This window comes from Trichomycterus rosablanca, chromosome 7 (genome assembly GCF_030014385.1).
Source record: "Trichomycterus rosablanca isolate fTriRos1 chromosome 7, fTriRos1.hap1, whole genome shotgun sequence".
Lineage (NCBI taxonomy): Eukaryota > Metazoa > Chordata > Actinopteri > Siluriformes > Trichomycteridae > Trichomycterus > Trichomycterus rosablanca.
Window position 1 is genome coordinate 2797924 of NC_085994.1, and position 13769 is coordinate 2811692.

A 13769-nucleotide genomic window follows, 5' to 3' on the forward strand; every position below is an offset into this window, starting at 1 on the left:
GTTTCTCATGAAACGCTGTTCTAGGGCTCAAAGCTCACCCATATTCAACAGTGGTTTATAGCTTTGCCCTACATAAACTGATATTTCCCCAAAAACCTCTGTTTTACAATATTATGTTTGGTAGATAGCTAAAAATTATTTGCAGTCTTGTGCTGAGAAACGTTCTTTTTTAACTGATTGTCAATATTCTTTCTGATTGTTAAGTTTGGTGTAAAGTGGTGAGCCACGACCCATCTTTCCTTACAAAGACTGAACCTTTGTGTACCCAATCATGATTCCCTCACCTGTTCCCCAAAACTCTCACCTCTTGCTCTTGCTGAGAGAAAATGTGTTTAGATCAGGGGTCACCCACCTTTTTGAAACTGAAAGCTACTTCAAGGATACTGAGTAATATGAAGGGCTACTTGTTTGATACAAACTTTCTGAATAACAAAGTTGCACAGTTCACCTTTAATGATATTATTATTATTAATAATAATAAATATTCATATATGTAAAGAGACTGTCTGATCACATGTTAATGTTAATTATTCCTTAGAATAATTATTAACAATGATTTACCAGGGCAGGCCTTGTAAATGAGACATACACACTTGTTTCACTGTCGTAAAAATCATTGTGAAAATGGTAAATTTTCTTTCACATTTCTGTCATGTTTTTCTTCATTTTTTGGGGGGTTAAAAAAGCTTCTCGCTCCCCATCATAGCCACACCCACTCTTTTGTCTCAGCAAAGAGTGAGATGGAGGTTCGTCTTGCACATGATATTGAACTTCGCCCCCAGACAAGATCAGAGTTCATATAAACATGAAATATTTTTGTTTTTTACATTTTATACACTGGTACCTTGTAACTCGATGTCCCCTAAACTCGAACTCTTTGAAACTTGACGCCCTTTGAAATTTGTACCTTTAAACTCGACGTGTGAGCGACTGACGCTTTGTTCAGCGTAAGACGTCATCAAAGTGTGAATATGAGACGAATCTGCATTAGTGTGGAATAAGCGTCAGATCCAGGGTTACAGCTCCACATGTATCTGTGTTTATCTGGATTTTCCTCCCTGTTTCACTTTTAAACTTGTGTTACAGCTCCAGCTTCTGAGAAACGGTGATGATCAGAATCAGCTTCTCCCAGAGTCTAAAACGCTTCTGGTTCAAAATAAAGCTTAACGTGGTTTAATGTAGTAAAAGAAGGAGACAGGAGCACTAAACTTCTCTTCATTATTACTGCTCATAAGTTCCTCCACTAATCACATTCCTCACTCGCTGTTTTACTACAATAAGTCAGCAGAAAAGCACTCATGTGAATGCGCCGGTGCTGAACGGAATACAGTATTCCAAGATCAAGCATCTCCATAATTAAGAAGCGTCAGGAAACAATAAAGAAGTAAAGCTAAAGTGCAGCTTTTATTGTATTTTTATTGATTTTACCTGTTTGTAATTGTATTTCAGTGTGTTTATATTATATTTGTGTTATTTTCAGTGTATAAGTGTCAAAAACAACCTCATTATTTTACATTAGACTAAAATATATGCAGTTCTACGGGACCATGGACGCATTAACAGGTTTCCCAAACATCCTTATGGGGAAAAATACCTTGAAACTCAACCTCTTAAAAACTGGACACCAGTCCTCTGGTTTAGATGGTCAGAGGTGATTAGATCTAGAACCCTTCTGAATGGGTGATCATTAAAGGCCCAAAACTGTCTCTTGAGTGATAATCAATATGGACTCCTACAATAACACGACTTGTGTTACAGGTTCACGTGAAGATGCTCCAGCTGTAGAAGCTCCTGGTTGATCAGATTCGGGTTTCTTCTCTCCTCCACGTTCCACCAAAATGGACCTTCATCGGACGGCTTTTAAACTGGACAGCTCTCCTTACGTGCCAAGCTCGATGGCGTCTCCCGCCCTCATGGTCCTGGCGTCGACCGCAGAGTCCGACCGCGAGTCGGTCATACCCTGCCAGCCCCCGCGCCCGTTCGGCATCCCGGCCTCCCTGGAGAAGGACCTCCGGCTCCCGTTTCCCGGCGGCTCGTACACGTTTTCTTCTGTGTACCACCGACAGGGGGGTTTCAACCCACGGGACTTTCCTGCCACGCTGCTCCACCTGCACCCGCACTTCGCCCCGGCTCCGCTGGGCGTGCTCGGTCACGCGGGGGTGGGCGCGTTCCGCTCGTTCGCCTCGCCGGTGGAGGACCGAGACGCAGGGATCTATCACTCCGCTTTCCTCCCTGCCAAGAGGCTGAAGGGATATCTGGAGCCCGAAGCGCCGCCTCGTCTGAGGTACGTCGACGCTGAGGGGAAGGGGTTTGACTTCGGGGCGAACCAAGTGCCCACTGGGTCTCCCGGTGCCCTAAAAAGTGCAGAGGATTCTGGGAAAAAGAGGTTCAGTGTATCAGGGCTGCTGGAGGCCTCATGTAGTCCTGAGGAGCAGAAGGACGGATGTAAGTGTACTTTTCTTATTTGTTTTGCATATTAAAAAGGTATTTTGTTAAATGAATGTCGGAACTTAGATGTTTTGGTGTGTCTGAGGGGGGTCCGATACAAAAACAAGCACATTACAACATGTTTGTAGACTTACGGGTTGCCAGGTTTTTTCCAATACTGGCCTGTAGACTTTGCTAATCAGCCTCTGTCATCTAAACTATAATAGTCTTGATATGTATAATTTAGCTTTCTTTTTTGGAGGGAGGGTTGGTGGGGGGTCTCTTGGACGTTTTTAGGTGCAAGTTGCACCTAAAAAAGTACATCAGGTATGCAGTCTTTGTACAGGAGCTATGGAAGTGTCCAGGCTACCACAGATCTGTGCATGTTTTAGTGTTTTTGAGCACTTTTTTGGTAAAATGGAAAAGCAGGACCTGTGTTCAGTCTTGGTCCATGTGAGTCATGTATGTTTGCATTTGTGAGCCGTGTTACACTGATGTTTATATACCAAGCTCCGCCCTGTTGCCGTGTTGCTTTGATTGTACCACAGCTTGGTACGTACCAGGCACCAAGGCTTCGGGACCTGGGTTCAGACCTTTCATCTGGTCACACGTCTGTTTAGGTTTTCTCCAGGTACTCTGAGCTCCTACCACCACCTTAAAACATGCAGAAGGTGGATTAGATGCTCTCATATGGCCCTGAGCATGAGCGAGTGAGTTATTGAGTGAATGAGTGACCGAAGCCTTAACTGGAGCCTATCTCAGCTTTTCAGTGGGCGCAAGGCACACAGTAACACCCTGGACGGGGCGCCAGTCCATCGCAGGGCAGACACACACACATACACACACAGACACACCTATAGGGCAATTCAGCGTCTCCAATTAACCTGACTGCATGTTTTTGGACTGTGGGAGGAAACCGGAGCTCCCGAAGGAAACCCACACAGACACGGGGAGAACATGCAAACTCCACACAGAAAGGACCCGGACCGCCCCGCCTGGGGTTCGAACCCAGAACCTTCTTGCTGTGAGGCGACAGTGCTACCCACCAAACCACCGTGCCGCCCTAAACGATTACTAGATGATTCTAGATTAGATTGATTACTGTTGACTCCTCTGTGCCCATTTTCATAAGGTTAGTCGGCCTGCACCCGTTCGACTGAGATAAACCGTTACAGGGGAAAAGACCTGAGAGTTGTGCATGACTCTCAGTACGTGATACTGATCTCTGTGTGAACCCGCCTCGTGCAGGTGAAAAGAAGCGGTTGTAAACTGCACGTGTCGGAGGGGTCTGTATCAGTAGAGGAGAGATATAACCGGGGTAATTGGATATGACTAATTTGGAAGAAAAGGGGAAAATGCCAGTACTGGGGCAGCTGATCAGGTAGGTAGTAGGCAGCAGGGCGGGTCACTAGGTTTTCAGACAGACCTCATTGTCATTGGCTCGTCTGGCGTCTCAGGACTGCGTGGCACATTTCACAGTGTATAAAAATAATATACTGTAATGTTTTTAATATCATGACCTTTCTGTAGGATTCCAAATTTTCAAGTTTGAGTTTAAGCATTAAAACTGTTCTTTGTGATGAGCTGCTTTTCTTTCTCTGTATGAAGTCAATATTATTATTAATAATAATAAATACATATTATGATCATACTGAGAATAAAGACAGTGGTGGGAGAGCAGCAGATCAGCCCGAGACATCGACACGTCAGCGCTAACGAGCAGCAGAGGTGCGCTTCACTCCTCCGGCTCCACACGCCGCCCCCGTACCTTCCATCCGTTTTGGTCCGATCGAGACGCGAGTGGGAGGGACTGTCAGCCGAACGCTCGTCACGTCGCTCTGTAATTGGCTGCTCGGGATGAAAACGTGCGCGGAAAGTTTGGGCGGGAAAGAGATGAAGAGCGAGCGTGGAGGGTAAAATCTCACGACTCCGACATGAAAGCGCCGGTGAGGAAAATAATAATGAGTGACACCGATGTGGGAACCTGCACATCAACACTTCAGAGGTGGAGATTTCAGGGGGGAAAGTTTGGATTGTTTTGGTTTGGTGAACCCACACACAACGATTTTTCTTTCTTTTTCTCCCAATTTAGTCATAGCCAATTATTCTTCCGCTGCTGGAGACCCCGATGGTGGTCGAGGAGGGTATATTCACCTGACACACACTCCCTCCTGACCTTTTCTTATTCTCCTGTATTTCGGAGGATTCAAACTTAATGTCAGTCTGGGGCATGGAGAGTCACTCACTCTGTACAGGCCCCTCGGGATACTAACCAGCGTCCTTACCCCGCACCCTTTTTTAGTCCAATTTTTTTTGCTGTAGGCACTGCCGATTGTGCCCGCTATGGGGCGCCCAGCCAACCTATAGCAGAGCTGAGATTCAAACTCGGAGAGATCAGAACCCAGCCCTAGTGAAATATACCGCTGCACCACCTACACAAACTTTCAATTTAGAATCAGAATTAGAATAGTTTTATTTGCCGCTCAGGTGGCACAGCGGTAAAAAACACACGCTAGAACACCAGAGCTGGGATCTCGAATACATCGTATGGAGTGTCGGCTCTGCCTGTCGGCTAGGCTGAGCGGCCACATGAACAAAGATTGGCCTGTTGTTCAGATATGGGTGGGATTAAGCCGGATGGGGTCTCTCTCATAACTAATGCAATTACGACCTCTGCTGGCTGATTGATGGTGCCTGCACAGAGATGGGAAAAGAGTGCTGTCAGGGTGTGTCTCTCCGTACACAACGCTGAGCTGCATTGCAGTCGTCAAGTGTAGGTGATAAGATGCACACGGCTGCTGCCCACGTGTCGGAGGGGGCGTGGGTTAGCTTCGTTCTCCTCAATCAGAGCGGGGATCGGCATTGGTGGAGAGGAAGCATGACGCATTCAAGCAATTGGACGCGCTAAAAGAGAGAAAATGCATAAACAAAATATATATATATATATAAAAAAAGAATAGTTTTATTGGCCAGGTACATTTTTACATACGAGGAATTTTTGGTGTGAAGGTGGAGACTGTCTTCCGAGAGTCCTGGAGTCCTGGAGAACCTGGAGTGAAGCCAGCGCTGAAGATCCACTTACGATTCTTTTTTTTCTATTTTATTGATGCATTTTTTCCCATTTTTCTCCAGATTTAGCGAGTCAGTTTGTCTTCCGTTGCTGGTGGATCCCTGATTGCAGTTGTGGTGGGTATACATCAGCGTACGTTCACCCGTCGTATCCGTGATCTGATTATTATGATTATTTTAATGTCTGACCTCCAGGCCGAGTCTCCAGCCGCCGTGTTGTTCCAGCGCTCGTCTCTCACGACGTTCAAAAGTTCAGAGCGATCCAGCAGCTGTCTCAACATTTCATGTTTTTATGCTTTTTTTAATGGGGCAGATGTCTTCACCCGGCCGGATCGTGTTTATTTTGCTTCGGGAGGTATTTTAAACGTTTCGGATGAGCTCAGTTCAAAGGGAGACGCTAGAGGGACGTGAGGAAAGTCAGACTGAGATGAGATCAAGTCCAGCTCAGATAGAACGTGTTTAAATCAATAACTGACCGACTCATAATGAATTAACGTTAGTAAACAAAATTATACTAGAGCCATTATAAAGGATCGGACTAACAAACAGCTACACATCCTGAACTAGTGGTGGAAAGCTGGTAGAAATATTGTTAGAAATAGTAATAAAGCTGCACTGAACTTGTAAAATGATGGTCTGAGCTGGTCAAATGTGTTAAGAAGCCAGTCACAGCCGAAAAAGGGCAGGTCAGAGCTTGTAAAGAGCTGGACAGAGCTGGTAAAGGCTGGGCAGTACTGGTAAAAAGCTGGATGGAGCTTGTCAGAGGTGGTAGAAAGATGGTCAGAGCTAGTATAAAGATGGTCAGATGGGGTAGAAAGATGGACAGAACTGGTAGATAGATGGTCAGAGCTTGTAAAGAGCTGGACAGAGCTGGCAGAGGTGGTAGAAAGATGGTCAAAGCTGGGGTCAAAGGAAGCTAGTATGAGTTTGTAGAAAGCCGAACTGGTAGACAAATGAGTAGTGCTGGTAGTAAGATGGTCAGAGGTGATAAAAAGATGGTCAGATCTTGTAGAAATCAGGACAGAGCTGGTAAAGGCTGGTCAGTGCTGGTGGAAAGTTGGACGGAGCTTAAAAAAATGATTGACAAAACTTGAAGAAAGCTAGACAGAGCTGTTAGGTGGATGAAGCTTCTGGAGCACTGACCACTGATGAAGCTTCTTTTTACCACCTTTATACCACATCTGACCATTTTTATATCAGATCTGACCATCTTTTTACAAGCACTGTCCAGATTTCTAACAGCACTGACCATTTTTCCACCACCTCTGTCAGAGGTGGTAGATAGATGGCCAGAGATGGGGTAAAAGGAAGCAAGTATGAGCTTGTAGAAAGTTGAACTGGTAGAAAGACGGTCAGAGGAGGTAGGAAGATGGTCAGAACTGGTGCAAAGATGGTCAAATGTGTTATGAAGTCAGTCAGAGCTTGTAGAAAGATGGTCAGATCTGGTGGAAATCTGGACAGTGCTGGTAGAAAGATGGTCAGAGGAGGTAGAAATCTGGAGAGAGCTGGAGAGTAGAAAGATGTTAAAAATCGTAATAACGATGGATTGAACTAAAATGATGGACTGAGCCTGTAGAAAACTGGGTGAGCTGGTAGAAAGCCTGATGGAACTTGTAAAATGATGGTCAAAACTTGTAGAAAGCTGTATGGAGTTGTTAGGAAACTGGATGGAGCTTCTAGAAGGGTCATCAGAGATGGTAAAAAGATGGTTAAAAGATTAATAGAGCTGGTAAAAAGATTATCAGAGATTATAAAAAGATGGTCAGAGATGGAAACAATAAGAAACAGTAATAAAGCTGGACCAAGCCTGGAAAATGATGGGTCAAAGCTGGTGGAAATTTAGACAGAACCGGTAAAAAGATGGTCAGAGATGGTGGAAATCTGGACAGATCTGGGATAATCAGCTTTGTTTAAGGACAAATTATTCAACAAATCAAGCAAAAGTGTGTCAGAAGCTTGTTAATGGCTTGAACAGTTATGCCAAGTTCACACTACATTCCACTTTCTAAGTGGTCAGGTCTCTGTACAGTTCACACTACAAGACTGGTCGGTGATAGTGGGTCACACACTACACCATCTATCACCAACGAGCTTCTCTGGTCTCCCAAACTATGTTTTGTCACGAAAACAAATGTGAGAAGTGACGAGGGGTTTAATGATACCACGTCCAAAAATACACGTCAACAAGTAGCGAGCGATCAAAGTTTGTGCGCTGATGTGCAGCGTAAAATCAAAGAGAAAAAATAAATGAATCAGAGTGGATTTGTCTACGAGCAGCATGGATTGTTCTGTAGTGAGTTGGAGGTTAAAACATATTTTTTGCAATGCAGCGTGGGTGTTTTGTAGAGAACGATCAGGTCAGAAATACTGTAAAACGTGTGTGTGCTGATGTATTTTGATACAAACTATATTACGCCCCTGTCCCACCTTTTTACACTCCTCCCCTGCGTTTCCCCTCACACCGTATCTTGCGTTCTCATTGGTTGTTCGACATAGCACTCGTTGCCAGTTGGGCAACTCGGATCCAGATATCTGACATGCTAGAAATCTTGCTTCGGTCGCTGAGTGTTCGGCAAACCGCTCGGATCGAGTTGTTGAGTAATTCACACATAGTGATTGAGAGCCGAGTTTTGATCGCCGAGCGAACATCGAGTTGTTCCTGAGCTGGCAAATCTAGCGCCGACCAGTCGCCGAGCGAAAATCAGGGCACAAGTCGTGTAGTGTGAACCAGGCATAAGAGAACTGAGGGATCTACAGCCAGTTAGTTGTACTGATTGTATATTTTTGATCCAGAACATTTTATTTACAGTGACGCACTGAACGTTTCTTACATGTGTATGAAAAAAACGTGAGTGTAATCTATGTGCTTGTATTGTTTGTTAGCTTGATCGTAGCTTTAGTTCGAACCTAAACACGTCCAGACTGAATCAGTACATGTGGGCTGAGAGAAAATAATTGTGTCCATTTAATTTTGCCTCACTGCAGGTTCCAGTGACTGAGATTAAATCTGTATTCTGTATTTTCTATCTTCATTGTTGTTCTGAACCTCTTTCAGGTGCTTTTATTGTTCTCTGTCCACGTTTTTCTTTTCACTTTTTAATAAATGGTCTTATCTGTGGCTCCACAGGTCGTCCTAAATGAGCAGGGTCACGTGACCGGGGTGTAAATTCTCCCTCATAATCTTATCATCCCCCGGCCTCATCGTATTTAACAATAAAAACAGCTAAACTGACCGGGGCCTGAGCCGGGACGCCGTTTGTTTACGGGCCTGTACGATGGTTTATGAGGCGGCGGGACAAAAGCCGTGTGTGGGAGCAACAGCTGGCAGACGGGGACAATGGCCGTTCGTCATGTTTAGCCGGCTAGCGTAAATCAGAGGAGGCGCGTTAAGCGCTGGCGGGCTCGTCGGTATTGATCGTATCGATGCTCCGGCGTTAAAGTGCGCGGCTTCCTGAAACTGTTTCGATATTTAGCCTTTTGAGGAGCGCTGGAGCCTTTACGCGAGGTCACGATCAATATTTCCTCATCAATGCTCACGCGTGCGCATCCAGCTGCACTATTTCCATCCCGGATCATGTGTTTAAATACACACACACACACACACACACACACACATGCACACACACACACACACACACACTTCCATACATAATGTCCCATGACTTCAAAGAAACTTAAAAGCACTATGTTGCTGTAACTATATTGTCTGATTGCAATATATCTGCTCTTTTCTTGCACAATGTACATAACTTATACTCAGCGTGTTTTTTTTTACTATATCTAACTTTTATTTCTTAATTTGATTTTATTTTATTATTATCTTTGTACTTTGTTACATCATGTGTGGACAGCAAAATAAGAATTTCATTGTACAGGGAAACACGTTTCCTACTGTACATATGACAATAAAGCTTTGAAATCTTGAAATCTTGAAATCTTGAAAATCTTAGTGGGTAGCACTGTCACCTCACAGCAAGAAGGTCCTGGGTTCGAATCCCAGGTGGAGCGGGTCGGGTCCTTTCTGTGTGGAGTTTGCATGTTCTCCCCATCTGTGTGGGTTTCCTCAAACAGTACAAAGACGTGCAGTCAGGTTAATTGGAGATACGAAGTGTGTGTGTGTGAGTGTGTGTGTGTGTGTGTGTGTGTGTGTTTGCCCTGTGATGGACTGGTGACCTGTCTGGGGTGTTTCCTCCCTTTCACCCAGTGAATTGCACCCACTGCGACCCTGACCAGGATAAAGCGGTGGTAAAACAGACAATGAATGAATGAATGATGAATAAATGGCCAAACATATCAGGACACCTGACAATGAGCTTGTTGGACTCATCCCAGAACCACACACACACACACACACACACACTTCCATACATACATCCCATGACTTCAAAGAAACTTAAAAGTACTATGTTGCTCGGCGGGTAGCACTGTCACCTCACAGCAAGAAGGTCCTGGGTTCGATTCCCAGCTGGAGCGTTCCGGGTCCTTTCTGTGTGGAGTTTGCATGTTCTCCCCGTCTGTGTGGGTTTCCTCAAACAGTACAAAGACGTGCAGTCAGGTTAACTGGAGATATGAAATTGCTCCTTAGCTATGAGTGTGTGTGTGTGTTTTCTTCCTTTTTGCCCCTGTGAACAGACCCGACCACCGAGACCCTGACCAGGATAAAGCAGTGGTAAAACAGACAGTGAATGAATCTATGGCCAAAAGTATCAGGACATGAGCTTGTTGGACTTATCCCAGAACCATAGGTATTTATATACAGTAAAGTTTACCCCACCACACACAAGCTTGTGCTTCTGGTGCAATCTTTGCAGGACACACTTTGGGAGGATTAGCAACAGTGCTGAAGGTACCAGCTCGTTTCCACCACACATTTGATGTGGTACAAACTTCTGCAGACCTGAAATACATGATGTGGTCATTCTGAGAGGTTCACAAACTTTTTCCTGCACCTCTGTGGATCTGTTGATCCTGGAGAGGAGCGTTTGTGTTTATAACTCCACCGCTGACCCCAGTAGCCGTCTGATCTCACTTCAAAGCTAAAATAAAAATACTAAAACAAACAGAGCCCGAATAAGAAGAGACAATAAGATTCAATATATGGCCAGAAGTATGTGGACACCCCTCTTATTTAGGGGTTCAGGTGTTTCAGACACACCCATTGCTTACACGTAATAAAAAACTTCAGTGCTTGACCTCGCAGATGCTCCTCTGACTCATCCGACAGTGGAGTTCTACTGGTCAGTCGTTCTTTGTCCACTTCTTTGTGATGGTTCTGTTAGTTCCTGTCACACCAGATCATGCACGTCAGGATTTTATAGGACTGAGTTGTACTCTAGATGCAGACGTCTATCAAGGCAGCGTACGGTCAGTTTTACTCTGTGAACAGGCTCGGAGGGACACGTGAGGGACGGCATGTTGTATTAGTGAGTGACCCTTAAAGGTTTGGGTACAGCACACGTCTGGAGTGGTCATTACTGTAGGATGAGGAGCTGATGAGGAATAACGTAACCCAAATAACGTAAAGCACTGAAAGTAAAGCAGACATCACATCCATGTTCTGAAGTGACAGACAGACAGACAGACAGACAGACAGACAGACAGACAGACAGACAGATAGATAGCGGTTAAGGTATTGGACTAGAAATCAGTTCAAGCCCCACCATTGTTGGGCCCCTGAGCAAGGCACTTAATCCTCACTTTTTTTAATAGTACTTGATAATTAATTACTATAGTAATTAATAAAAAAATAGTGAAGATAAATAAGTAAATAAATAAGAAAGGTAAATCAATTTATTCATTTAAAATAGTGAAAACAAATAAATAAATAAATAAATAAATAGGAAAGGTAAATAAATGTATTAATTTAAAATAATAAAAACAAACAAACAAATTAATGAATAGGGAAGATAAAATAATGAACACAAATAAATAAATAGGATAGAAAAATAAATAAATAATAAAAAATAATATAGATAAATAAATAAAAAGGGAGGATACATAAATATATTAATTCAAAATTAAAAAAGGTAAATAAATAAATAGGCAAGATAAATAAACTTGTTAATTTCATATAGTAAAACAAATAGATAAATAAATAGGGAAGATTAATACATTAATTAATTAAAAATAATGAAGATAAAAAAATACATAAATAGGCAAGATAAATAAATAAATTAATTCAAAAATAGGCAAGATAAACACATAAATTATTTAAAAATAATGGAGATAAATAAATAAATAGGAAAGATACATAAATAAATTAATAAATAAAAAAATAGGGAAGATAAATAAGTAAATAAATAAATAGGGAGGATAAATAAATAAATAAATAGGGAAGATGAATAAATTAATTAATTAAAAATAATGAAGACAAATAAATAAATAAATGGGAAAGATAAATAAATAATTAAAAATAATGAAGATAAATAAGTAAATAAATAGGGAAGATAAATACATAAAGTAATTCATAAAAAAATAGGGAAGATAAATTAATTAAATAATTAATTAATTAATTATTAAACAAAATAGTGAAGACAAATAAATAACTAAATAAATACATAGGGAAGATAAATAAATACATTAATAAAAAATAATAAAGACAAACAAACAAATAAATAAATAAATTAAAAAATAAGGTAAATATATAAATGAACAAAGAGAAACTAAATGTCTCTACATGACTGCACTTCATTGTTTTTTGTCTTTGTTTGTGTTCAAGTTTGCCTGGCACTTTAGGGCTCACACTCACATGTGTGTGTGTGTGTGTGTGTGTGTGTGTGTCTGTGTGTCTGTGTGTCTGTGTGTGTGTGTGTGTGTGTGTGTGTGTGTGTGTGTGTGTGTGTGTGTGTGTGTGTGTGTGTGTGTGTGTGTGTGTGTGTGTGTGTCAGTGATTGCGTGTGGGACCCCTAACAAACCCTCTCGGGGCCCCGCTGGGAATTCCAGCACGTCAGGGTTATAAATCAGACCTGTGCTAATTGGTGTGCTAACAACACTCCTGCAGTATATAACCTTTTATGTGTCTGCGTGTTCTTTATTACGCCGCTAACGAGGGGCCGTACATCAGCGCCAGACACCGAGCGCCGCCGCTACTCAGCGCCATCAATGTGTCGACTGGCGCTACTTTATCTGGATGGAATCCCCTTTCATTTACATGTTGTAAATAGAATCATGCTAATTACGCTAATTAGCCCAGAGGACCACACAAGCACCGCGGCGTTAAATCGTCTCGCTAATCACTACGCTGCTAACGCTCCACACTGAGCTGCGATTCTTCCACACGCTTGGTTTCAGTTAACTGAGGAGAACATGAGACTACAAACAGGAGAACATCAGACCCTAAAAAAGGAGAACATCAGACTCCAAAAAAGAAGAACATCAGACTCCAAACAGGAAAACATCAGACCCTAAAAAAGAACATCAGAGATCATCAGAGAACATCAGACCCTAAAAAAGGAGGACATCAGACCCCAAAAAGGAAAACATCAGACCCCAGAAAGGAGAACATCAGACCCTAAAAAAGGAGAAAATTAGACCCTAAAAACGAAAGGACATCAGACCCTAAAAAGGAGAACATCAGACCCTAAAAAGGAGAACATCAGACCCTAAAAAAGGAGAAAATTAGACCCTAAAAACGAAAGGACATCAGACCCTAAAAAAGAAGAACATCAGACCCTAAAAAGAACATCAGACCCTAAAAAGAAGAACATCAGACACCAAAAAGAAGAACATCAGACCCTAAATAGAACATCAGACCCTAAATAGAACATCAGACCCTAAAAAGGAGAACATAAGACCCTAAAAAGAACATCAGACCCTAAAAAGGAGAACATCAGACCCTAAATAGAACATCAGACCCTATAAAGGAGAACATCAGACCCTAAAAAGAAGAACATCAGACCCTAAAAAGAAGAACATCAGACTCTAAAAAGAACATCAGACCCTAAATAGAACATCAGACCCTAAAAAGGAGAACATCAGACCCTAAAAAGAAGAACATCAGACCCTAAATAGAACATCAGACCCTAAATAGAACATCAGACCCAAAAAAGGAGAACATCAGACTCTAAAAAGAACATCAGACCCTAAAAAAAAGAACATCAGACCCTAAATAGAACATCAGACCCTAAATAGAACATTAGACCCTAAAAAGAAGAACATCAGACCCTAAATAGAACATCAGACCCTAGAAAGGAGAACATCAGTCCCTGAAAAGGAGAACATCAGACCCTAAAAAGGAGAACATCAGACCCTAAAAAGAAGAACATCAGACCCTA

The 13769-nt window shown here is 42.5% G+C and overlaps 1 protein-coding gene across 1 annotated transcript in view; it reads left to right on the forward strand.

Annotated features, from left to right (window-relative positions):
* The first annotated feature begins 1838 nt into the window (after positions 1–1838).
* The window catches only part of rnf220b (ring finger protein 220b), a 36512-nt gene continuing 24581 nt past the window's right edge, over positions 1839–13769 (forward strand). The window contains exon 1 of the mRNA XM_062998248.1: positions 1839–2445. Within this exon, the coding sequence (XP_062854318.1) occupies positions 1839–2445 (607 nt within the window). The remainder of the gene's footprint in view (positions 2446–13769) is intronic.